General features: G+C 47.7%; 1 protein-coding gene across 1 annotated transcript; it reads right to left on the bottom strand.

The window, feature by feature from the left end:
• Positions 1-152: 152 nt before the first annotated feature.
• On the bottom strand, positions 153-27,268 carry C4H6orf132 (chromosome 4 C6orf132 homolog). Its single transcript, XM_039536654.1, has 5 exons — positions 26,726-27,268; positions 16,150-16,265; positions 6,383-6,458; positions 1,811-4,970; positions 153-740 (listed from the first exon to the last, which is right to left on the bottom strand). Exons 1-5 carry the CDS (start codon positions 26,871-26,873, stop codon positions 635-637), a joined length of 3,606 nt encoding a protein of 1,201 aa, XP_039392588.1. The 5' UTR covers positions 26,874-27,268; the 3' UTR covers positions 153-634.
• Positions 27,269-27,697: the final 429 nt, after the last annotated feature.

Raw genomic sequence — 27,697 nt, 5'->3', positions numbered from 1 at the left:
TGGCAGGGCTAGGATTAGATTCTAGGAGTTCCAGATCCTCCATCCTCCGCTCTGATCACGTCTCTCACTGTTCTGTTAAAGCTCCCTATTTCTACAACCCGTTTTTAGCATATTTGGATTCAGACACTTTCCCCTTGTCATGCAGGTTCCCAGTGGAGTTTTCCCCCCCCTTCCAAATAAATTGTATTTAAAGTAGGTTTAAAACTGAATTTAACAAAAGAAAATCACTAACGAGTAATTTTGTATCACGTGCTCTTAAACAGCATGCAGGGCATGTTCTTTCTTTTACATTTTAAAAGCCCTAATAGGCTAGAGCATTTACCTAATGGTCCTGTGGGGGAGAGAGAAGGCATTCCTTCAAGACAACAGTGCAGCGACTGGGCTTCTCCAGTAACGACTCTCCATATCTGTTTTTTGAGAAGGGTTTTAGTCTCACCCTCGCCCCCAATAATTTGCAAGCAGTGCATTTACAGAATACTCGGAGCTATGGCAGACCTTTATGCTCCTACAGAACCACTCCTGGGTAGACTTCATCATTAATGACACGTCAAGGTCCATCCTGCGTCACACCAAGTTGGAACAGGCTTGTGGGGTTTATGTAACTGAAGGAAGCAAAGCAGCCTCCTGAACCAACTTATCGATGGCTACCTTGGTACGTGTAGGAAATTGGCTGCCGTGTCCCAGGCCTGACAGTGAAGGTGTTCACAGGAGAACTGTACTGTGGGTTGTCCTGGATAGGCCTGAGGGAGGAAACAAAGGAGGAAGTCATCAAAAGCCATGGAAGCCATTTATAAAACAAAGCAGCAAGGTATTCAAGAGTGGTAGGGGCAAGAGTAACTGTGTTCCTGTAGTTATATTTTATTCTGCACCCAGGGAGAGCAAGCTGTAGTTCTCTCCAGTGCCTGATGCTATAGTATCCGACAGCCCAACTCTGAAGACACGCATGCAGGGACAGATTGGCTAGGGCAGTTCCAGCCATAACCACTCCTCCATCTGCACAGCCTGTACTAGTGGGCACACTGTGCCTTTAAACATGCACCATTCCTTTGTCTGACGGTGCAACAAGACGTACATACAGCGCTCCAGGCAAAGGAATCCCTCTGCTCGTATTTTAAATCTGCTTCAAAACACGCTCTAATTAAACCCAATTCAGGAGCATGCGCCTTGGGAAGAATACGTCACATGGAGGGGACACACCTCTCCCTGCTTTGCCAGCAGAAGGGCCTCAGGATTCCGGGAAGAAGCTGGAGTAAGGCTTGTTCATAGTGCTCTTTCTGGCTTGTATCTGTATTGCGGCACCGCCCAGATGTCCCAAATCAGGATTGAGACCCTGTTACTAATAGGTATAGTGCAAACGTGGAGCAAGACCCGGTTCTGTTCCCTGCCCTGCCTGTCCTGCTCTTCAAACAGACTGCTTCAATTTGGGGATATTTTCCCCATAAGCAAACCCTCCGCACCCTCCAGAACAAGTTATAATTTGAGATGGGCTGAGGGGGCTGCGCGTGGAGCCAGCCAGTGCCTGGGTCAGAGGGAAAACCAACTGAAAGTCAGGCCTAGGACTGAGGTGGAAGGAAGAATCAGGTCTTGGGTTTGAGTTAGAGAGAGCACCAAAGAGGTTCTCAAAAAAAAGACACCAGTTGCTCCTGAGCCAGTACTGGGGGAGAAGCCTCCTCCTCTCTTGGGTGTGACCCAGAATGAGAACCACAAATATGGGCTCAGACCTGGGGATTCAAATCAGACACTCCTCCAGCCCCCCATTCCAAGGAGTTCCAGCATCAGCTCACCTGTCCTCGCAATAAGTGGAACGTACCTGCTGGTTGCTGCTGCACTGGCGGCAGAGTACTCCCCATTCTGCCCTTTATACTTGGCGTTGTTCATGGTGTTGCTATAAGACATGCTTTTCCCAGGGGGCTCCAGTGACATGCGCCTGCCCTGCGTGCTGCTGGGGGAACTCCTGTGGGTGGAGCTGACCCGGCGCATCCCCTCTGCAGCCTGGGAGCCATACCCCACCATGTTGTGGCCATAGGTCACGGGTGTGCTAACGTTCCTGGAGGACGTGGAGGTTCTCGTGTAGGACCTATCGGGTTCAGACACGTACAGACGCTTCTTGATCAGCGGGCGGCTGTCTGGGCTGCAGACAGGAGGGCCAGTGGAGTAACTGCCACCTGGGTGATGTTGACTGAAGCCGCTATTCCTCGTACTGCTGTCTGGGGCCATTTTGGAGGGCAGGGCGTAACTGTTGCCATAGCCGTAGCTTGGGCGTCGGATATTCCGCTGCCTTTCCCAGGGTTGGCTGTAATCTGGGAAACTGTGGTCTCTGCAGCTCTCTCCCATGTTTGAAGAAGCTTTCTCGACCCTGCTGGTGTCATTGCTGAACTCTGGTGGTGGTGGGATGATCTCATAGTCAAGCTTCCCTCCATTTTCTTCCTCCTCCTTGGACAAGGAATTAGGAGGTGAAGAGATGGCGTACAGGGGAAGGTCAGGTTTGGGGGGCAGGTCTTGTGGTCTCAAGCGTCTGGAGTCTAAGAGGCCTTGAACTAAACTGGAGGCACCAAACCTCTCTGGCTTGGAAAGGCTCTGGGACTCCCCACCGCTAGTTTTCTGCATGCTCTGGCTTTGCTCAGAAGTGCTGGAGAATGACAGCGGTTTGTAGGCTCTCTGTCCTGGTTCTGAGAAGCCCAGTGCCTTCCCTTCAGGTGTGACCATCCTGTCATGCTGCTTTCCCTCCAACAGGGCAGGTGACTCCTTCGGCGGGGACTTTGGTACCACCACAAAGGAGTAGGGCTTGGACTCACTGTAGTAGAAGTTGGTTGAGCCAGTTTCTGACTGGCTGCTGCTGCCACTGCTGAGTTTCTCAGATAGCTTAATGGGGGGCTTTTTGGACAAATAACTGTTCTGGCGGGAGGCAGATTGCCTACCTCTTTGGGCCCGCTGTTTTGCAGCCAGGAGGAGAGCCATTGGAGAGCCTTTCTCCACCTTTTCTCCTGTGACGGGGTGGATCAGGACATCCTCCTCCTCCTGGTCTGCATTCATGGAGGAAGAGGATGGCTGTGAAGGCATCCGTGACTTCTCAGCAGAGCACAGGATTGTGCCTCTGTCTGCACCACGTTTGTTTGAACTGACTGGCCCCCCCTCCACGGTTTGGGAGGGGGTCAGAGAGGACAGACTGTCTGTGGAGCTGGTCTTGGCCCGATGGGTCTTGTATTGGACGAGAGAAAAGTCTGTGTGTGACCCAGCGGTTTGTGTGGGAGAGATAGCTTCTATAGAGGAGGGTGAAGAGGAGGCTAGAACGAAGAGTTGGTCCTTTGGTTTCTGAGGTGGGTCTGGAGACTTCCGAACATTGTCAGATGGCAGGTATCCTGGAACAGGGTTTAAGTTCTCCAAAGTCTTATTACTGGTGAGGGCACTGGGAGTTTTACGATCCTCCTGTGTCTTCTCAACTTCCACTGAAGCTGCTGTGGGTGGGAGCTGATTGGCAACAGGTTTTGGCAGCCTGGAGTCACCAGAATTTGTCTGGCTGCTACCAGAATTCAGGGTAACTCTGTTTGTGCCTGGACTGTGTCTGTGATTTGTAAGTCCTATTGGTGGCTTACCTTCCTTTGTTGGGGAGAGTAGTGCTTCCAGCTCGTTCCTGAATTTCATAACACTGTTTGCTTCTGTGCTGGTGGGTTTATTGCCTGGAGCAGAGAAAACCGAGGAGGAGTTCTCTTTTGCAGTGAGTGAATTAGTAGGTAACTTCTCTTTCCTCTCACTTTCCCCCCCTGCAGGTAACTGCAGATCTTTCAAAGTAGGTGTAGCTGGTTTTGACCCAACAGAGCTAAACCTATCATTGCTAGCGTGGTCAGTAATACTGTTGGTAGGTCTGGCACTTATGGGTTTATCCAGCTGTCTCTCCTCCCTTTTCGAAGAAGAGGACAGCAAAACTGACAGTTCTTGCTTCAGCCTATTTAGATTACTGGGTTCTTTCCAGTCATCATCAGATGATGTGTAGTCTGGGGAGGGCACGTCTGGTTCCTCCTCTGCAGCAGGAAACTCAGGTTTTGGGCCTAAGTCTTTTTCAGCTTTCTCCAGCGGGACCTTTGCCGCCTCTGACAATGAGGACCGATAGCTATTAAAATTAGTCCCTTTGCCAGAGTCTGACCCTGGTCTTGGGCTCGCGGGTTCTGTGATTTGTCTGATGGGCTTTGTTACTATCTGCCTATCCAAGGTAGATTTCTGCTCAGCTTCTCCAGCTAAGTGCACCTTTGCTGCAGGTCTTATGGTAAAGCTCGGTGGAAGGGGAGGGCGGGTGCGAGGCTGTCTGGAAATAGGCCCATCTTCCTCACCAGAATCTTTTTCTTCCATGGAAATGGATGAACTTCTCACCGGGGCAGCGGGAGGTACTTTTAATGATCTGGGGAAAGTTAGGTGAGGTTCTGGGGTGGACTTGGTTGGCGACTCTTCCTTCAGGTGAGAGGCCAGTGGAGTGGTGACAGTGAGAGAGGAGGTGCTAGTATTTTCCCTGGCATCTGCCTGTCTCACATTCAGAACCGTTTCTGATTTCCACTTGGAGACGCTGTTCGAGATGGGCGTATGAAGCGTGGGAGGCGCTGGAGGTGGCAGAGGCGGTGCTGGGGGCACCACAAAAGCAAGTGGAGGTGCTGGAGGAATGAAATCCGGAGGGGACAGTGGGCCTGGAGAAGATACAGTTGAAGACGAAAGCAGATGCGGAGCTACGGATTGTGGAGATGCTGCTGTTGGAGGTAGTGGTGGCGGCAGCGGCGGTGGCGGTGGAGGTGCTGTGCATGGTGGAGGCAGTGGTATTTCCATCGGTGGGGGTGGGGGTGCCATGGAGGGTGGAGGCGGGGGTGGAGCCATTGGAGGGGGTGGAGGAATATCGTTGTCCAGATAGTCTCTCTCGAAAGCCTTTGGCCGCAGGTCTCCAACTGAATTGTACAGTCTGTAGTTTCCATTGATTTGGGGCCTAAGGCCTATGGGAAAGAACACTGGTATTAAACACATTGCACATTGGCAAGGTCCATACAGAGAACATCTCCAGCAAAAAAAACAAACAAACCAAAACTGTCCTTTTAAGAAGAGCCAAGTGTCACACAACCCGCTAGAAGCATTTCATTTAAAACAACCTGATTAAAAATGATTTTAGCAGCAAGACAGCCATTGGAACTCACTCCTTAATAGCGCGCTTGTGTTCAATACATCTTTAGGCTCAGCATAAGGGCCTGATTTTGCAACTAAAATCCCAGGGGCAGACCCTAATGAAGCAGGAATAACTTGTACCAGACTCTCTATGGAGTAGATGAAATATACTAATCTCTAGGTCTTTAATCTTGAGGGTGCTGCCCACCCTTAACTCCTGTTGACTTCACTGGCAGTTGAAGGAACCTAGCACCTCCTTAGGTGGCCTGGATAATACCTGTAAACCTTTCAGCCCAGATGGACTGAATCATCTGAATAGCCTCGTTCATAATTATTTTAACATAAGAGTTGTATCTCACCACTAAGAAAAAAAATGGATTGAGCCTTGTCTATTAACCTCAACTTGTTTTTTAAGAAAAGAGAAGGTCTCTTGGCTTCTTTCTGCACTGGGAGATCCTGCAATGTATTTTGTGCTCATTTGGTTATGAAAATTAGGGAGGAATTAATAAATAAATAATAATACTAATAATAAAAAAACCAACATCATTGTAGACTTCTATCAGATGCTTCCATTATGGAATTTTGATTGGGGTTCACGAGTTTTAAGTTAGCCATTGCTACTGACTTATTTTGTATTATACTCCCCCTCGGTGTGTGTCTGTCTTTTCTGATAAAATATATCAAACCAGATAAACTGGGTCCACAAAGGAAACAACTAGAATTAGATTGTTTCAGGACTCCCAAGATATTATGTAATACTTGGCAGAAAAGCATATTCAGTCTCCTGACTTATTATCACAGTCACTATCTAGAGTCAAGATAAAATTTAGTTACCTCCTATGCTTCCTACTGAATAAGGGAATAAATTAAGCAACCAAATTTCCATGTCAACAATGGAATAACTTTATATATTTTTTAAAAACTCTTGATCATTGCCATGGTTGCCATCACAGAAAAAACTAACCCAACATGCTTTGCAGGTGTTGGCTTCATCTGATGAGATCATCTCGTAACTGTGTTTCAGTCCTTTTCCCTAAGGACACTTGGAATCCTCCTCAAGTCAGCCAGCAACTGAAAGCTTGCTCAGTTTGTGTGGGAACACAGGAGGCCAGATCCTGACGCCTCGGTATAGTGTCTTCAGCCAAACTAGTTGCATGATTAAGGAATGGTGATGGCAACATAAGCAGATCTGTGCATTAAAGCCATTTTAAGGGCTTTCAATACCTCAGCAGAGAGGACACCTTACCTAGAGATGCTTTTTCTTCAAAACCCTCCGGCACAGAAGGGGTTGGCACAGCCACTCCATGTGTCTCCTGGGTGTTCTGAAAGGGTTTAATAAGTGGATGGTAAGGAAACTCACAACTGTGTATACACAACACCTAGAACAAAGGTTCAAGACTGGGGTGCCAAGGTGCCACAACAATACAAATTAATAATAACACCTCAAATACAATGTGTATAAAGTGCTGGGCATGAGTTTTACCCATGTTAGATCATCTGAATCTCAGCTTTCATTTATATATGTTCCTAGGCCTCCTGGTTGTGAAGAAAAGCTTGAAAACATGACTTGACTGTAACCAGTGCAGACATGGCTGCCTGCACATGCAGACAACCTCCCACCAGGGAAGGACAACCAGCTATTGCCAGAGAGCTACCGCCATTGGTGCACCCGCTGCTGGCATGGTGGCCTTGGGAAGCACACCTGTTGGGAGTGGACTTGGCACTCCAGATTGCCTTATTCCATCTGTACTGGACAGGACAGGGCAGGGGTGAAGATCAACTGCCAATGCTTGGTGGAGACTCTCACCAAAGTTCACGCACAGAGGACACTAACTCACTGAAGAAATGGCATGAATTCTGTGGAGGGGCTGTGGCATTCAGCACAGCCTAACAAGTTAAGTGCCACTGACACTGCCCTCCACCCGCCAACCCTCATGGGTTTGCATTCTTCTCCCTAGTTGGCACTGAGGACTCACCATGAAACCCAGCTGAAATTGCTGAGTCAACCATTTTTGCATCTGCACTGCAAATTCCGACGTATTTTGATGCACAAGCAAAACAGGAGCTTGCCCATGTGCCCAAATCTTAGTGACCCTGCTGAGCTTCAGGCTTGTGAAGCTATCTGAAGCCAGGGACATTTCAGGTCATTTGGGGTGCAAAAATTTTGTTCAGCTCCAGTTCATGCCGTTTTTCCAAGAAGCGGCCTCATTTGTGGCACTTTCAACTAGGCTGAAACGCTGAACAAGGGCCTCCTACGCCTCCCAAACACAAACAGCCCAACCTGCACCTCCAGTGACTCACTGTGACGATCATTCAGCAAAAGCGTTTAAAGTTTTTTTTGCTTGCTAAACACACTAATGCATGAAAATTACAGACCAAGCCCTGTCAGGACTGGAACTCTGTAATTCCTGGACCAACGCTTTACTCAGCAGTTTTGAGCCTCGGATGTACCTTCTCGAGACTTCATTATAGACATTTCAGGCTCAATTCCTCCTCACCAGGCACTGTGTGCAGTCACCTACACCTTGTGCAAAGTGCTATCAAATCAGAACAGTGGTGTTAGAAACCCACTTTGCTGTGACTGCACAAAGGGCTGGACAAGGCTGAATCGGGCCATTCTGTACAGAGAAATTTATACCAGTCAGATGGTTCCTGTAACAGGAGTGATCTTTAATCGATAGAAAACATACATTGTTAACAGATAAAAGGGCCAGCAGCTAGAGCTCAATAACAGATAGCACAGTTCCTGGGTTTTGTAGGACCCATAAAATGTGGTGGTGTGCACTGCCAACAGCTTCTTCTAGGCAGCTCTTTAGTCCTTTGTGCAAAGAGAATTTTGCCCTACAAGCAGTTTCCACCATTGCACAGCGTGGCTGCGTTTCTTATACAACACCCTGGATAATGCAGTAGCCAGTGCCCTTTGCCTTTCATTCGGCAGTATTGTTACTTTGACAAGAGATTGCAGTAGGGTTCCAAGGTCCCACTGGGCAAAGTTTCAGTTTAACACATAATCTACTCCACCATCATAAACACGTTGAGAGTCTAGATTAACTCGCTGTAAAGGCACTGGATGTGAAAAGAAAGCAGTGTGGGGTAATTTAGGAACACGGAAATTTCCAGAGCAGTGGCACATCTAGCTCAGTCTCCTGTCTCTGACAGGGGCCAGCACCAGCTGCTTCAGAGGAAGGGGCAAGAACCCCATGGTAGGCAGCTATGGAATAACCTGCCCATAAGGAAAGCTTCCTTCTCACCCCCAATGGTTAGAGGTTGGCTTGTGCCCTGCAGCATGAGGGTTTGTGTTTCTCATTGCAGCCATCAGGGGATTTTTCTACAACCACAACAGCCTCTTGGGCTGAGATGGGGATGGGGCACAGTGGCAAAGCAGCGACCCCTCCCAGTAGCGTCCAGCTGTTGCTCTTGGCTGCCATGCTGGCTGCCATGCTGGCACCACCAATTGGAGGTGGGGGGGGGCGGGATCAGCGCCTTGCACCACACAGCCTCCTGGGGGCTCCGGGCAGCGCCTCTGCAGACACATCGGGCCCAGTATGTGTGCTCAGCAGGCTTCAGGTTTCAGCCCCTGGGCTTTGGCTCTAGGCTTCAGCCCAGTGCGACGGGGCTTGGGCTTGGAAAAATTGTCAGAGGGCCACCAGCAAGGGTTAGTGGCCACACCCTGAGCCACCAAAAAAATTGTTCTAAGAACCACATACCCTATTAGGGTCAAAAAGAAACATTGCAATTGTTTGGGTTGTGTTTTCCGCACCACCTGATAATTATATAGCGAATACATGTTACTAAAAATATCTTCCTTCCTGGATTGTACACAGATCCAGAACATTGCTGGCTGTAGGTTGAAACGTGACCATTGTCCTGCAATTTCACACACACACCTTCAGACCTTTGAATGCTTAGGATTCTCAACCCCACCCACCTTGAGTGTTGCTAATATGTATCAAGGATGGGTTTCTTGGCCTGGATTCATGAATGCTAACTGGCTGCTATTTACATTAATGCTGCCAGGAAAGGGGGTCCACGGAGGACTAGAATATTGCCCAACTCACCAGAGTGCTATTAAACTGACTCACTCAGGGGTTGAATTTTATGTCCCAGAGAGATCACACTCAGCAGCAGCAGGTAGGATGGGAAGGAACGGCTGACTTGTTAAAGCACTCCCTTTTAGTCTGTGTTGGGAGCAGCATGGCTGGGCTCCAGAAGAAGCAGTGATCAGAAGTGGCAGAGAAACCCGAGAGGACCTCCCAGAGAGAAAAGAATATAAATGAACATGGCAAATAGCTTCCCCACCCTCACCCAGAGTTTCCTGCCAATTCTTGACAAAATGCAGATGTTCCCTTACTGTGTGCTTTACGGAGTCCCTGTCACAGCCTGCAGTGCCTGCCCTAAACTGATTATGACACAGTCAGGAGACCATCCTCCTCGGCCCCAAAACGTATGTCAATTGACCAAGCACATTAACAGTGGTGAACAGGTTGGCTACTTTTAAGGCATCAGCTATCAACCTCTGTCAGAGGCCAACTGCTAGGCTAGATGGACTTCTGGCTGTTCCCAGGCAGGACATTCTGTGGTTCCTGGAGATACACAAGATAATGGGAGGGAACATTTTGGGCAAGAACCTTAGCTTTTGTTGAAGGGCTAAGGAGAACAGAGAGCACAAGGAAGCATTTCAGGATTTCTCCCCCTTTGCCCTTGCCCAGCGACACCTCTCCAGCTGAAGATGTCAGGCCATGACTTCAGTAGGATTTCCTTGAGGTCTGAAACTTTGCCAGCAAAAGCCAAACAAAGAGGCGTCTAAAGGCATTTCATACAAGCTAGCGTGGCCTTCTCTGGTACAGCAATGAAAAGCATAAGGGAGGCGACAAATAGAAAACCAGCAATTCTTAGCTATTCCACATTGCTTTGAATCTCAGGAGCGCAATATACATAGTAGCTTGTTAACAAGGAAATAGAGTGATTTATAAGCATTCATTTGCCCCTGCATTCTGAGAAGTGCATGTGTCACACACTAGATTACAGGGACACACCCCTACGGAAATGAACAAGAGGAAGGCCTATATTTTCAAGTGTCCAATCAAGGCTGGCTTTACGCCGATTCACCCAATTCCTCGGAATCAGACCCCATGCTGAAGAGGGCCCCGCGCCCAAGGGGGCCCCACTCCAGGGGTCTTCGGTGGCATTTTGGGGGCAGGAGGGGTCCTTCGGTGTTGTGGAAAACCCGGAGCAGAACCCCCACCACCGAGTATTCCAATCGGGCCTTGCAGGTCATAAAGCCGACCCTGTGTCCAATAACTGTGAGTGTCCAATTTTTTGAGATGTCAAAATGAGATGTTTAAGGGTCCTGTCTCAGCACCTGCTGCTCCCAGAGAATTCTTTTGGAATTGTGGGTGCTCCGCACCTCTCAAAATTAGCCCCCAACAATGTCACGTTTGTCTTCCAAAAATGGAGGAAGCTCAAGTCAGTGGCCTCTCTTGGCAATGCTGGCCATAGCAACTGCATGTATTTGCTAGGCATGTGACTAGCTTTACTCAGCCTCCCTCTGACTCATGGTGAGGTGCTTCTACTCTCTTGAGTGGTTCGCTTAGAACCAGCATTTCAGGTTTGAGGAGGTTTTCTGTGCGCTGAGCGTCCTGCTTGGGATGAGCATTCATTGGCACGTGAAGGCGCTCCTTCATGACTGTGGTACAGAATTAGGTCGTCCCTCTCCAAGGAAGCTTCTCTCACCCTTCAAATGCTGATGAGAGAGCCCCGCCTGACTATACTTTGCCCAGTTCCACGATCTCCTATCACGAGGACTTAAAGTCATTCCAAATGAAGGACGTGCGTTGCATCTCATTGTGGTTCCCAGAGGTAAGAGTCTGTAGCAAAAGATGACCCAACAATTAGCCCCCCGTTCGCAGCAATCTCAGAGAGGCTGAGGGCTGACTGAGCTCCTTCCTAATCCCTCTTGGTGGCTCCTCCAAGTCAGGTGTGAGGCCCAATCAGGAAAGCTTGCCCTTCCCCTTCTGCTGCTGCCCCTGCTTAGTGGTTAGCTAGTGTGCTTTGATCTCCAGGGCTGCCAAGGCCGCACCTTGCACTGGCAATGAGAATGGAGGAAGTCGTGTGAGGTGTTGATCGCTGAAGAAAGTGCCACTGCTCCCAAGAGTACATGAGTTGCAAGTACCCTTTCATTAAAGTGCCCACTGGAAAACATTGCCCCTGGTAGCAAGGCCACTGCTAAATGCTATAAGGGTTCATATGGGAAGGAAGTTAGTCTTGCAAGGGGAAAAAATGTCATATAGAGAGGAATGTTGAAGAGGTCTGGGCACAATTCCAGGGCAGGGTGTACACAAACCCTAAGCCACTTTCAATATTGACTCACGATCGCATCTACGTCAGCCTAGCAAAGCCCTGGCAATGCAGAATGTCAGTTGCTGTGTGAAAAGAAGGGGCTGTAGATTAGTAAATTGCTTATGTGATGTGTGTTACAGCAAGGCCTCAGGAGCAGGAGAGTGGGTCTCCGCTCCATTCATTGCGCATCACATCTAGAGCTGGGTGAAAAAAGGCAAGGTTATTATGCAAAGAAAAAAAACCGTTTACATTACATTTTTCATTTAATTCAAATTTTTAAAATTAAAAATTTCAGAACAATTTATTTCTACCTTAGTGGGAAAACCCCCTACTCTCTCCCCGGCGCCCCAATTGGAAAAAAAATTGAAGAGTGGGAGACATTTTCCCCTGCAATTAAAAAAAAATGAAGACAATAATGAAGTTGTTCTGCAAAAATTTCAGTCACTAACCCCCCCCCCCTTTTTTGGGAGGAGAACTTCATTTGCCAGTGTTAAGAATCCCCATTCCCCACCCCACCCCCGGCAGGGCTCATGTCACACAGTGTAAGCATATGTTCCACCAGGCCTCCCTGCTATAGAAACACTTGGGCCAGAAGTACCTCTACACTGTTCTGCTGCGTATGTGGGATGCAGGGAAGTGCAGCCGACATTCAATAGGCAGGAAAGCTCTCATTTCTCTCTGATGCCAGACAGACCGAGTGACAGGGCATCAAAGCAGGGAGGGAGAGACGCTCCTTGAGGAGCTTACAGGGCAGGTTCTCACTGCCTGCAAAGGCACAGCTGAGCTGCCTTTTTTTTTTTTTAAGCCTTCTCAGTGACTCATCCGTCTGGTTTCTCCATTTGTAGTTAGAATTCCCTTTTCAAAAATAAAAGGCTGAGAGTGCAGAGAAGCTAGGAAGCATTGGGAGGAGGGCAGCAACACCATGACACTTGCATCCGAAGAAGTGGGTATTCACCCACGAAAGCTCATGCTGCAGAACGTCTGTTAGTCTATAAGGTGCCACAGGATTCTTTGTTGCTTTTACCATGACACTTGTTGGAGGATGAGGGACTATGTAAGCTTGGAATCTGACAGCTCCCACCCTGTAGCCAAATAGCACACCAGAGAGGTCAGCACAGGGGCAGGTGAGAAAGTTGCATTGCTGGGGCTGAGTAAGGGGGTGGCTCTGTATGTTTATTCCAAAGAACATTTGTGTTGCAGAGACCTATTCATTCCCCCGCCCTGCTTCTTCCCCGAGTAGCCCATTTCAAGCAGAGGCAGATGGCCGGCTGTACCACAAGCATGGATTTCCCCTGGAAAATTGACCGCATGGGATTCCCATGCTTGTTCCTTCTCTTTGATTCCATACAAGATACAATTTTTAAAAAGTTTTTCAACTAATAGCCAGCCCTGAAAACTCAGTCTGAGCTCTCCCAATCAAGCAGGGTTCTCTCTCTCTGGTGCAATCAGCTTTAAGAAACATTCTGCAGGTAAGTCATGCCCTCAGTGACACCTGTGCAGCTCCACTGCTTCCTTATTATTCCTTCAGCAATACCTGTGTAATCCCACAGCCTCCTAATTGTTCCTTTAATGACACCTCTGCAACTCCATTGTCTCCTAATACCCATAACACCACCTGTAAAACTCTATTAATATTTATGCATCCCAGTCGCTGTCAGTGCACAGGTGTAATAATGGACTGTAATGTTGTAAATGTAGCTATGCTGATGATGCACAAGAAGCAACAGAATCTGGCTCATTCTCTCTTAGCTAGGTCAGCTCTTCGGGGCTAAGAATGCAGGAGTCGCATGATCAGACCAGTATCTGGTAAGGACAGTATCCTACCTCTAGCAGTGTCCCATGTCTGGTATATTACGTGCAGTTCAGCTACCCTGTCTCCATAATATACCTAGGCAGTTGTGCCCTATTCCAAACTCCTTATGGGACTGGACCCTTGGGAAGGATCATCATGTGGGGAAAAATATACTCAATACTCCTAGCAAATGGGGAGGTTTTACTGAATTTGCAAGGAGTACTCTCTCCTGATTCCAGAGGTAGAGAGACTCTTCTGGAGATTTTTAGGGGATCCCCAGATCTAGCCCTGCTAACTGTACCTCCTAGTTTCAATGTTAGCATCCAGTTGCTATTTAAGTGCTGATAATCCTGTCTGAGCGAGTCCCTGTCCCAAGGAGTTTCTATAGAAGGACCCGTCTAGAGGTTACGTAAAGGTACGGGAGAACTGTCTGACAGTGCAAACAAGCGAAACTGATGCACTGAGAGCAAATAGCCCAAGAGATCCCAGGGGAAAGCTCTCAGCCTCACCCATCATGGAAGAGCTCCAAGTCACGGGCATAGAGCAGCAGCTTTGTTTTTGGTGCACTCCCTGACTTTGATGTTAAGCAGCTGTGGCAGAGCTGAGCATGTATGCGGCTTGGTACACAGGGAATGAAACAAATAAAGAAGCTATTTCCATGGGGTTAATTCAACCTGACGTAGACATACCAGTCTTTCCTCCCTCTCAGCTCTGTTAGTTACATGCTCACCTTAAGAGCGAGGCTGGCCAAAATCAGGGGTGGCTCTAGACATTTCGCCGCCCCAAGCACGGCGGCATGCTGCGGGGGGCGCTCTGCCGGTCCCGTGGCTCTGGTGGACCTCCCGCAGGCGTGCCTGCGGAGGGTCGGCTGGTCCCGCGGCTCCACCGAAGCGACAGAGCGTTCCCCGCGGCATGCCGCGCCAAGCATGCGCTTGGCGTGCTGGGGCCTGGAGCCGCCCCTGGCCAAAATCATGACGACCATCTTAATGGAACCTGCGTTATACAGGGGAGGAGGGAAGGCGCTGATGAAGAACCCCCAAGTGGCATTTGCTGAATTTGGGCTGATTTAAATACATGACTCAAATTTTTAATCAGGACAGGAGTTTTGTGTGCATCCTGTCCTGGGCATGGTCTGAGGCTCTGGAACGAACTCAGGACTATCACAAACCTTCTCCAAGTGCCACATGTATTTCTTTGACCTGCCTTCTTTAATATAAACACATAACAATGGGTATATTTATTTAACAACAACAACAAAATTCACCACACGTCTACCAAAACATGACACTCCACTGCACACACTCCTCCTCCTGGAGAAAGGATGAGAGAAACAACAACATGTGACAGATGTGTAGTCACGTTGCTTAATGCACTACTGGAAGGCACTCGGATAAAAACCTATCTAGAATAGAACAGAACAGTGATAATTCTTTATTCAAGGGTTATGTCCCCATCACAACAGCCTAGAGGATCGTTCAAAATAACCTGCAAAAAGGGTCTGATTCTCTAGGTTTTTAAAGTAATTTCTACAATAGTTAAATCCCTCTTTATTGTATAGGGTTCTCCTATCACACACTGGGAGCAGGATTTGCTTTTGGAGCTGGCAGGCACTGATCCACACACTGACCCATAAATATCATTTGGTGTAAAGTCCTGCTATACCACATCAGGACACTGACTGCTCCATTGTTCCATTCAGTTCAAGGGGGTTTTGCTCATTTATAGCATACCTGCTTAGAGCTTTGCCAATATCCCTTTCCCCACTTCTGCTTCATGACCTCACTTTACTAATGAGTATCTCATAACTGAGCTAACGAGAGGGTGAGATGCAACAGGGAGTGGGGCGGATTGACCTGGGAATGTTGCAGAGGAGTTACACTAGGGATGGGGGACTTCCCTGGAAGGAAGATCCCTGAGCTGTAACCTGAGCCAGGAGGGCGGTTGGGAGAAGTGACACCTTCTGGCCCAGAGACTGGACAAAGGAGGAGGAGGAGCTGGGAGAGAGCTGCTGGAGGACTTTTTGGTTTCAGTTTTGTGCTAGGTGGAGTGGTCGAATGCAGGGAATCCCAGGCTGGGGTCTAAGCTCCCTGCCCCCCAAAAGGACATGACTGAGGTGTACTGGTTGTACCCTGCATTCCTACTGTCCAATAAACCTTCTGTTTTACTGGCTGGCTGAGAGTCACAGTGAATCCCAGGAAGAGAGGCCCTGACTCCCCCACACTCTGTGACAGAGGGCATTTCCAGTAGCAGTGAAATCAGAATACTGTACGCACAACGACAAAGAGTCCTGGGGCACCTTATTGACTAACAGACATATTGGAGCATAAGCTTTTGTGGGTGAATACCCACTTTGTCGGATGCATGCACGAAGTGGGTATTCACCCACGAAAGCTCATGCTCCAATACGTCTGTTAATCAATAAGGTGCCACAGGACTCTTTTTTGCTTTTTACAGATCCAGACTAACATGGCGACCCCTCTGATACTTGTACTCACAACCTGATTCTGATTTGCTACCAACACATTCAGCCTTGTATTTGCATCAGAAATGCTAACACAGTTTACCAAGTTCATGACCATTGTAACTTACCTCACCTCACAGCTTCTTGCCTGGCTATTTTGCCTATGTCCATCATAAACTATGGGCTCAGATCAGATTTCAGTCCCTGCCTGTAACCATCATCATTAAAAAGTGGTTTTGCTTCCGACCCGATTTTCTTTCTGCATATAGACGATAAGAGATATACCGGGCACCATGCCAATCTAGCTGGTTCTAAACACCATTTGCTAGAGTGGCAGAGCAAGCTCCTTTGACCTCCTACCACCGGTGCAGTTAGACCCCTGCATTCAGGAACGTAATGGGGGGAAGTGGAAAATACTCACGAGGGGCATGAAGGTCAGTAATGGTCGAACTCTTGGCCGAGGCTTAAGTGTTGCTGTTCCAGAATCAGTCACTGTAGTAACGCGATTATCCTCATAATACAGTTCAACAACATCACCTAAAAATAAGGAGAATAGAACCTGTGAGACAGGAATACAGCTAACTGCTGTTAAAACCAAAAACCTATAAGAAGGTCTGGTCTACACTATGAGGTTAGGTCAAATTTAGCCGTGTTAGGTCGATTTTATAAAGAATGTGTCTATACAACCAACCCTGTTCCGCCGACCTAAAGAGCTCTTAAAATCAACTGCTGTACTCCTCCCCCGATGAGGGGAGTAGAGCTAAAAATTGACCTTCCTGGGTCGAATTTGGGGTACTGTAGATGCAGCGCTGTGCAATTAGATGGTATTGACCTCCGGGAGCTATCCCAGAGTGCTCCAATGTGACCGCTCTGGACAGCACTTTCAACTCCAATGCACTAACCAGGTACATAGGAAAAGCACCAGGAACTTTTGAATTTCATTTCCTGTTTGGTCAGCATGGCGAGCTCAGCAGAACAGGGGACCCAGAATTGCAAACGAGCTCCAGCATGGAGTGAATGGGAGACACTGGATCTGATTTCCGTATGGGAAGAAGAATCTGTGCAGGCAGAACTCCAATCCAGCAGAAGAAATGCTGATATATGCCAAAAAATCACACAGGGCATGATGGACAGAGACTATACCAGGGACACACAACAGTGCCGCATGAAAATAGGAGCTCAGGCAAGCCTACCAAAAGACAAAGGAGGCAAACAGTGGCTCTGGGTCAGAGCCCCAGACATGCCGCCTCTATGATTAGCTGCATGCCATTCTAGGAGGGGGGGACCCAACACTCTCTTTGGACACCTGGAAGTTGGCAGCCTCACGCAACATGGATGAGGATTTTGTTGATGAGGAGGAGAATATGCAGCAGGCAAGTGGAGAATCTGTTCTCCTGGGCAGCCAGGACCTTTTCCTCACCCTGGACCCAATACCCTCCCAGGGCGTATTGTTCTCAGCCCTGAAGGTGGAGAAGGCACCTCTGGTGAGTGCACATTTGTAATGACACTACAAGGGTTAAAAGCAATTGTGTTTAGTGTTTGATTTGCCCTGAACAATTGGGATGCATTCGCAGCCAGTACAGCTCCTGGAAAAGTCTGTTAACGTGTCTGGGGCTGGAGCGGGAATCCTCCAGGGACATCTCCGTGAAGCTCTCCTGGAGGTACTCTGAAAGCCTTTGCAGAAGGTTTCTGGGGAGGGCTGCCTTATTTCATCCTCCAGAGTAGGACACTTTACCACACCAAGCCAGTAGCAAGTGGTCTGGAATCATTGCAGCACAAAGCATGGCAGCGAATGGTCCTGGGTTTTGGTCGCATTCATGCAACATTCGGTATTTATCTTTCTGTGTTAGCTTCAGGAAAGTGATATCGCTCATGGTCACCTGCTTGAAATAGGGGAAGTTTTGTAAGGCAACAGTAGTCCCCTCTGTTTGGTGATCCCCGACACATTAGACCTGGGCATGCTGGGCTGTTTGCGCTTGGCTAAAAGGGATCATCCTGGAGAATAGCCACACAGGCAGGGGGAGGAGGGGGGAAAAGGGGTGTGCCCCAAAACCACAGCCCCTCCTTTTAAATGGCAAACCCAACCGGCATTGGTTGCTATGGGAAAGGAGGGCACTGCAGTTTGAAACTATTCCCACATACTATGAACGCAGAAGAAGCCAACCCCATGTACCCTTTGGCTTACCATGGCTGCCTGGAAACTGAATTCTGTTGCCCAGCCGTGTGTGATGTGTCACCATACTGGCAGACGCTCAATATAAAAGGCAAAATGCGACCTTGTACCTAAAACACATGTGCCGTCTGCTGTGAATTTCTAGATTCATTGTGAAAGCGTCTCCCTTTTATTATCAGAAATGTATCTATGCTATGGCATCTGCATGGATAACCCTGGAAAAAAGGCGCAAAATGATTGTTTGCCATTGCTTTCAAGGAGGGAGGGAGGTGAGACTGACAGCATGTACCCAAAACCACCAGTGACAATGTTTTTGTCCCATCAGGCATTGGGAGCTTAACCCAGAATTCCAATGGGTAGCGGGGACTGTGGGATAGCTACCCACAGTGCACCACTCCGTGAGTCGATGCTAGCCATGGTATTGAGGACGCACTCCGCTGACCTAATGCGCTTAGTGGAGACATGCGTGATCGACTTCTATAAAATCAACCTAATTTCATAGTGTAGACATGCCCAAAGTGGTGTGGTGAATCCTAGGTCATCTCCCGCCCATTACTAGGAGAACTCCATCTGTTTGGATAAGAAACTCAAAGTCCGATGCTTAGCTGGATCTCTTGGGTTGAAGATGCCATGAGAACAGGCTTATATACGCTTTCAGGTGTTTGGGGAATCCTCCAGAGAAGGAGGGTCCTTGGTTCTGATACTTACTCACTCTGGTTCATCATCAGAACCTCTCTATAGGTACTTTAGGACATGATGCAAGTCAGTTTCTGTCTGACTTTTCCTTAATAGCAGGGGTTTCAGTCTGTTGGTCAGCCGGTGAATGTAGAACTAGTTTCCCACTTGCTTAGAGGCTATGTTTACTGTGTGGATCAGCTTTCTGGTACCATGGGGAAAGGTGCCTAAAGAATCACCATAATTGGAGCTAAATGGAAAATGTCAACAAATTAAATGTGATGGAAGAGCCAGAACGAAATTGTTTGCAAAACTTGGTTTGTGCTTTTCTAACCAGCTCCAGTTGCAGTTAATATACAGTGACCAGGGCCTTGATCCTGCAAACACATGAGTAGCTGTTTGTATGGAGTAGGCCCATTGAACTCAGTGGAGCTTCCCATGTGTTCAGTAGTAAGACACCGTATCCAGCGTCCAGTATGTGCTCAGTGCTCTATGTCACAGGGTGTTATATCTGCAGATTAAATGAGTTCTTGTTATAGGAAGTAAAAGAAAAAAAGTCTTAATAAAAACAAGTGAGAAGAGAGCATCTGAGCCTCAAGAACACACATTTATTAGAGCATGTGGGCCTGTTTTATTGGGTTATTTTTACTACTGTTCAGTATTAATAAAGGTCTGTCTCAGGTGGACCAGACTTATAAAGCTGGCATCTGATTCACCCTTTGGGATGGAGGGAGAAGATTCAGAAGCAACTGAAAGAAAACAGATGATTGTGCAGTGAGTCTCTGAGAGTCCCTCCAGCTCCCTCCTTATGTAAAGTAGCTTGGCTGGTTCCACAGCTAGATCAGTGGCTGGCAGTAGCACACAGACTGCAGGGCTTGGCTGATAGACAGTGTCTGTCTTCTCTTGCCGGTTAGCAACCAGATGGATTTGGTGGTGACCAAGATCAATTGATGGCCTCTCTCTCTCTACCTCTGCCACAAAATCCCTGCTGAATCCTGACCTATTACCCTTGGCGCGTGTCCCCATGCGGACAGTTGCATATCCCTACAGGTAGGGTAGGGAGGTGGCCTCCAACACGTGGGCTTTGCTGCTGGTATTATAGGCTGCGGTAGCTCTACAACAGATCCCCATCGTTTCGTTGTGCAGCAGAGAGGGACAATGGGCCCTTGTTGCTCACTAGTAGTATCCCAGCTCCCTGGGCTTGGCAGCCTGCACCAGCAGCTCCTCTTCTCAAGCTGCTTACAGTGAACGCCGAACAAAGCAGCAAAGGACAAGCAATCTGCAGCGTCTCTCTCCCACTGAGCTTTAGTAGAAGAGCCTGCAGAAGGAAGGGGCACAGGCAGTGGCTTTGCGAGCAGCCATGAAGCTTTCCTTCCTGCACTTTCCTTTACTGCCCAGGCCGGGAGGGGGCTTTGGAAATGTTCAGAGGTAAGAGTGCCCTTGGTTGGATCAACAGTGGGGATTGAACCTGGACTGTCGAAACTGGCTGAACCATAAGGTTGGTGTCAGCAATAGCTGATTCAAACTCTTTACATGGTCCACCCACAAAAGGGTGATGCTAAGGGTATGTCCAGGGGCTGCTCCAGGCCCCAGCATGCCAAGTGCGTGCTTGGGGCGGTAAGCCGCGGGGGGCGCTCTGCTGGTCGCCGCAAGGGCGGCAGGCAGGCTGTCTTCGCCGGCATGCCTGCAGAGGGTCTGCTGGTCCCACGGCTTCGGCGGACCGAATCTGTGGGACCAGCGGACCCTCCGCAGGCAAGCCACTGAAGGCAGCCTGCCTGCCGTGCTTGGGGCAGCAAAATCCCTAGAGCTGCCCCTGGGTATGTCTACACAGAAAAAAACCAAAAACCACCCACTAATCCTATGGAAATGAGTCTCAGAGCCTGCGCCCGCAGACTAAGGCTCACACGGATCATGCTACCCTGTTAAAAATTGCAGTGTAGATGTTCACACTCCAGCTGGAGGTTAGGCTCCAACACCCATCTCCTCTCACCGGGCTTCACAGCCCAAGCTGGAACGTTGACACTCAAGTGTTTAGTGCTATAGCATGAGCTCCATGAGCCCGAGTCAGCTGAGACAGATTCAGAGACTTGCTGCTACCGCAGGGTTTTTTTTGAAGTCTAGACGTACCTGAAGACACGAGTCCACCATGTGTTATACAGACACAAACGTCATTGACTAGGTAGGGTGAGGAGTGAACTTAAGCCTCCGCCCAAAAGTGTCTAATCCATGCAAGTAGCACTAGATTGAACTTACTGAGACTCTTGGGCATTTGGCAACGTGGAGCCAAATTCTGCTTCCACTTACTCCCAGTTTACACCAGGGCTGTCTCCAGGGGATTTATGGCTGTAGCAAAGCAGTACTTGGCAGTCAAACTATCAATCCACCTCCATGCATCTCTCTTCTTCTAAATGAATCACTTTGCACTAGGTGGGTAGAGTGGGAACATGCCCAAGCCATATTTCGGTTGTTTACTGTAGGAGGCTTAGTCAAATAATGAAAACACAAGTAGAACACACCCCCAGACATAGATATTCAACAAAATGCTTCTTTAGTCCCTGCAAAATCCTTGTTCTTCTTGTCATCAAATTCAGAACTCAGCTGTTCCAATGCTTCCTTCCACTACATATTATAGCAACACAAAGGGGGAATCAATAACACTAACAAAAGACACTTTGAGTCTTCAAAGTACCTTACAAATAATGAAGCCTAAAGACACCCTCTGAATTAAATATCATTATCCCCAATTTTCAGATGTGCATGGCAGATAGTTGATATGACTTGGCCATGACCTCTGAAGGTGTTGGTATAGAACTGATGAATTCCCAGTCCTCTGCTTTTACCATTGGACTACACCTCTCATCCGATTGTTCTTTCTGACAGTAAATAGAGCCCATAATTTACTTTAATGATGTTCTCTGTGGCTGATTAATAGCATGAATTAACAGGCAGAGGCACCAAAGGGTGTAAACCCCACCTTTGCCAGAAGGATAGCTACTGAATAATTTGCTACCAAAAGAATTAAAGCAAAGCAGGAGAGTTTCAAAAAAAAAAAAAAAAGGGGGGGGGGGGAGGGGAAGGCATGTAAAATAGATACACTCAGAGATAAAAATGGAATAAATTCCCACATGAAAGAGTCCACAACTATTGAAATCAATGGGATTTTGTTACTGGTTTCCATGGGAGTTCATTAAAATATTATGTAAATAGCGTTTTTAATTTGGGAGCATGATGCTCACACCTCAGTGCAGAGGAATCCAAGGTTCAAATCTGAGGCATGGGAGGACCATCTGATGGTCACCTTTCATTTCTGTGGATTATATGGCTAGAAAACTAGGATTGTGTAATCCATGCAAACAAGTGAAAGGGCTAGGTTGCATTTTTTTTGCTTGAAAACTTCATTATGGTTTTCATTCAAGCAAGAATCTCTTTTTATAAAGGAGACGCCTATTTATTTATCTTGCCAACCAGCTTGTGTCTGAGATTGTTCAGATTGTTGGTTGCCATTGTAGCCCTGCCAACAGGTGGGAATGACACCCATTCTCTGCATCTTTGTCATGTCTTCCCAGCCTAGTTTTCCTCCTGAATGTCCAAATCAATCGACATGAAGCAACAGATAATCTCATGCTGAAAGGTCCCTGATGCTAACAGTCGGAGACATGCCCCAGATGGTTAGCTGGAGGAAATGTGATCGAGCAAAACAGATTGTTTGTGTTCTCAGGTCTCTGTTGTGGAGTGTGATTTGCATGCAATTGGGATCATTAATGCAATCCTCAGAAGTATATATAAGCAGAAGGGAGAAAGCAAAACATACCTATCTTTCAAGAGGAACAGAAGCAAGGAGGTTCTTGCAAAACTGATATTCTATCTACTAGTTCTGGGTTTACACACTAGAAACACATAAAAAAATGTTAATTTTCATCAAAAATTTAGATGACATTTGTCAATTGTATTTATTTATTTATTTAGTAAAGGGCGGTGGGGGGGAGGGGAAATCATTTCCTGACCAGCCCTGTTATTAATGCATCTCTGCTGAGCTTGGATTTTGGATCCATACACATACACTTCCCCTCTTTTACTGAGAATGTCTCATGGCAACCAGGAGGCCAAGGACGAAAAGCAGATTGAACACCTGGGGGCCTCCACAGACAGCTAGCAAGAACACCACATCAGTCTTCGTTTCAACACCTGCATGGGCGAGCCTGAGTGCAGTGAGTCAGCCACAAACGCCATCCCGATTAATAAGACAAAACTCAGTCAGCTTGGCCGATCGCATTTCCCTAACCACATCCATCACAGGCACAAGGTTAGCAGGGATGGCTTGAGAGCAGTCTGATGGACTCCAGCAGCATGCGCTTTTCAGGCTGATGCTCAGAGTTGGATGCAGTCCTCCTGGGTTGAGGAAAAAGTTGTTCCCAGAGAACAGCCTTCAAGAGTGGCAGTGTCACCACCCACCACACCGTATCACCCAGTGACAGTACACAGGCTAGAGCGCACTGTACTAAATGGCTATTTCCAGTGTTATTCCAGACAGGGCCACCCAGAGGAGGGGGACTAGTGAGGCAATTTGCCCCAGGCCCCTGGCCCCATAGGAGCCCCGTGAGCCGCTCGGGGTTTTCGGCAGCACTTCGACAGCAGGCCCATCACTTGCTCCAGGTCTTCGATGGTGGGTCCTTCAGTGCAGCGCAAGACTTGGAGCGAGTGAAGGACCCGCCGCTGAGGTGCTGCCGAAGCCTTGGAGCACCGCCTAGTGAGTACAAGTGCCGCCGCAAGCAGCGGGGAAAAAAAAAAGCCGCGATCGGCAGCACTTAAGCTGCTCCACTGCCGCTGCTTCATTCGGTGGCGGGTCCTTCCCTCCAAGAGGGACCCGCCGCTGAATTGCCGCCGAAGACCCGGCTCTGCCCCAGGCCCCCTGAATCCTCTGGGGCACCCTGATTCCAGGTGTTATTTCCAGCTGCAACAAGGACCATTGGAGGGAACCCACGCACATTTGAGGTCCTTAAAAAAGCAGAACTTCCCATATAGGCCAGTGTTCAGGCCCAAGAGCGTGACATTGGAGCCTTTTCCTGAGTTTTATAAAAGGTTCTAGTTGTGACTCTCACTCAAATCTAATGCAGCTTCACAGAGCTTTTGATTCAAACAGTTCAGTTACTGTATATACTCATTCATTATCCTGTTCGTTTATAAGCCGACCCCCCAAATCAGATAGGTAAAAATAGCAAAAACAGTATGACCCTTTCATAAGCCGACCCTATATTTCAGGGGTTGGAAAACTTTGGCTCCCAGCTACTCAGGATAAGCCACTGGCGGGTCGGGATGTTTTGTTTACTTGGAGCGTCTGCAGGCATGGAGCCCCTCAGCTCCCTGTGGCCGTGGTTTACCATTCTCAGCCAATGGGAACTGCAGGAAGTGGCGTGCCTTACCCTGGCGGCAGTGTTGAGCTGGAGCCGGTTGCCTCAGGTTCCCAAGAACCGGTTGCTAAAATTAGACCTCCATGGAGAACCGGTTGTTAAAGGGCCAGGAGGTGGGCAAAGAACTCCGGTCCGTGGGCCGGACCATCCTGTAGCTCCCAGGATTCCCAGCTGGGGAGGCCGAGGCTTCCCCGGCCCTTCCCCTGCTTCCCCACAGCTGCAGCGTGGCCAGCCGCCGGCACCAGCTGGGCAGCTCAGCTGAGCTCCGGAGTCATCCTGCTGCTTTGAGCTGCGGGCAAGGTAAGAGGGGAGGGGGCTGCAAGCTCTAGGGCTGCCGGGGGGGCAAGTAGGACAATTTGCCCCAGGCCCTGCAGGGGCCCCCGGCCCCACGAGTATGTCTCCCCCTCTCCCCCCCCGCTTAAATCAGAACTTTTTATAGGGAACCGGTTGTTAAGATTTTGGCAGCTTATCACTGCCTGGCGGGCTGAGTGCCAAAGGCTGCCAATCCCTGTATTAGATATTCAATGCTTCCATAGAGTTTAAAATCATCAAATTTTGGTGTAGACCTGTTTATAAGCCGACCCCCGTTCTTTGATGCATAATTTTTTTTACCAAAAATATTCGGCTTATGAACAAGTATATACGGTAATTTAGTAGAGAGACTGACTGGTCATGGGGCTCCAAAATCATGTGATCTTTAAATTGAGCAAGACGCCAACTGCAGCCAATAAGAGGCTGGGTTACAGACCACAAAACTTTGCCCCAAGGTTATTAGGAATTTGCAGACTTTGAAGCATCTTTAAGAAAGGAGCCTGAATACTTTTGATGAAAAAGGAAGGGAGGGGAAATGCTTGTACTTGTATTTTCCTTGACAGATAAACAGGATTTGCCTGTTAAAAGACCACCAGCAATAAAAGTTGTAGTTGATCAGCATTTTCCCTTAACCTTCCTCTCCAAGTAAATGCATGAGCTATATATTTTAAGGCAACGGTTAACCCTTGGATTGTACTTTGGGCACCTTTGGCTGTATAGTGTTTTCTGGAGACATTTGCAAATATGACACTGCCTTTTTTTAAGAGTATCCTGCGTTTGAACTAAAGCTCTCCTAAAAAGACTGTACTGTACCAGAGAATCAGTTATGTGACTTGACAGAGGCTACTCACAATTTATAACGTACTGTAATTTCAGTGGTTGCATCACGTATGGTAGCTGTGGCTGTAAAGCTAGTGTAGCCCAATCTGAGGGAGGGGATGGCAGTAGGCACTAAATTCAGGAATCTCTGAGTCAGTCACATGCAAAACCTACTCCCTTTTCTTGTTGCTTAACCTGTGTTTACTTTGCAATATATCTGATGCAAAACTAGGGTGGGGATTAGCTTAAGCAGTGAAGCACCTGGTAGCATATGAAACTATGCAGTAAACGTTCAAAGAAAGAGGCAAGATACAGGGCAGAGCTTTGATCAGGCAGAACATACCGTTGTCAGAAATCAAAATTCAACTAAATCTGCACCTAGACTGCTTAGCAGTAAGGCAATAGCAGGCCTGGGATAAATACACCGATAAGTCTTACCATGCTGGCTTGAAAAACTCTATTTAATATCTAAACATCCTCGGTAAAGTATTACAATGCAAGAGCTACTAAAGGCGTGATTCTGCAACCCTTCTTTGTTTGACTAGGCTTCCAGAACGCCTGGCCTCTGCGCCAATGTCCCTTGTGCCTCCAAGGAACCCCATTGATTTGGAAGGAGACAGTCGCAGGGCTGAGGCCTGATTTTGTAATTAACCAAATGCACTGCCACTTTAAAACAAAAACCCACCACAGGAAAAATACTCGAGTCCCTCTTTGGATTTATAGCAATGATTAGAAGGGAACCATTTCTGAATAAAGTCTCATGACACCTTTAATCATGCCTATTGTCCTCATCTGAATTTCCCCAGCCTAAGGTCTGGATGTAATCCCTTTGTATATCTTTAGCTTTTATCAGTGTAACAGCTACACAACTAAACAAACAATACTTCCACCCCTGAATTTACAAAGTTTATTGGAATCTAAAAAGCCAATCCACATTCTGTTATCTGTAATTTGGTTCTGCTCTAATAATATGTATCTGGCACTATCCCACCTAAGCCTCCAGGGTGTTAAATCTACAATGAGATACAAATAAAATCCACAGAATGAACAGACCTGACACCCCACAGTTCCTCAAAAACAAATGACCTACAGAACACATATCCAAAAGCTCCTTTAAAACCCAGAAAAGAAATGCAAGTCAAATGTGTGAGCAAAGACTAGAACAAAGCAAGTCACAGACCACATTCTTCAGAGATCTGAGAATCCCTTATCAACTCACATATTAAGCCAAATTTCCCAGCTTTTGTTAGCTATTCAACTTGTTTAGAAGCCTTTTTATTTTCCTTGACTTTACAGAGTTTATCACTTGCTGTTCATTCAGAGTATCACAGGTTCAAACATGTTTCCTTTTAATCTGCTCAGTACTAACAAATACCTCCCATAGCTTCCCAAACTGCATGAATGATTAATGGGGCTCTGTTTAGCAGAATTCATACTGTCCACACCGGAGCTCCCCAACAAGGCTATTGCTGCTCCCTCCATATCTAAACTAACCAGTCACTGCTTGGATTCAAAGTAGGAGGCTAATCAGGCCAGGTAGCACTTTGAGAGGGTGATTTGACTTCTTTACTGCCTTTCTCTTGAAAACCCAAATAAAGAAAGATACTAACCAGGACCACCTCTGCCCTCAGAAGTGACCTCTTGCGTGAAGATCCAGGGTGGATTTGTGGCATAGAGGGAAGTGTTGTTGGTGTTGTTGGCATGTTTCTTCCCAAAGAGTTTGCTGAACGTCCCCTGCACAGACTGATTCTTCTTCATCTTTGCTCAGATCCCCTGCCGTGCTCTGCTCAGGTCTCCAATGTTTCCTCTAGCAAGACATATTTCCAGTGTGCCCTGTCACCACCCAGCTGAAGCTAAAACAGGTGTTGGTCTGCAGAGCTACCTTTTCGGCTGCTTTAAGGGTAAACACCTGAGCAGGTAGAAGGCTGGCTGCTCTTACCTGGCCACACCCAACAGCAGCTCCAGGCTTGGTCACATTCCTTCCTTCCTGCTACAATGAGCCATTGTTAAACTCTGCCAATCTCTAGTCCCTGCTGCTCAGGGATGTTTCGTGGATCTCTCCAAAACACTGTGATACCCACAAGAGGATCCATAAAGCTGTTCGTCTGCTCTTCTCTGGTCATGATAAAAACATGTACACTTTTCATTAGCCCTCCTGTTTTTCAGAGACAAACTAACAGCAAAAAGTGTTAGTCAACTAGTGAATTTATTTCACAGCTCACCACATCTTTTATTTGTCTCTTCTAATAAGGAGACACAAGGCTGGGGCACTGAAAAATAAATACTAATGCACAGCCAGTCATTTCGATGTGGTGCTACCTGTTGATTAAATATCTTGGCCATCAGTAAACGTACTTCTAACTAGTATATGCATTGAGTCAGGGTAGCAGAAGCACGTACTTAGAGTCTGGTTTTTCTCTATTGTTACTTCCTTCTCCTTGGCCCTCCTTTGCTCCCCACTTATCTGATTATTCATCTGTTACATATAGTCTAAAAATCCTGGATGGTGGGCTCTTCCAGTCCAAGACTGTATTTGCTCCCTTGTTTGTAGAGTGCCTCTTGTAATGGGACCTTAATCCTGG

This window comes from Mauremys reevesii, linkage group 4, assembly GCF_016161935.1.
Source record: "Mauremys reevesii isolate NIE-2019 linkage group 4, ASM1616193v1, whole genome shotgun sequence".
In the NCBI taxonomy this organism is placed as follows: Eukaryota; Metazoa; Chordata; order Testudines; family Geoemydidae; genus Mauremys; species Mauremys reevesii.
The sequence above is the reverse complement of the archived record's forward strand: the minus strand, read 5'-3'. Positions and strand labels throughout refer to the sequence as shown.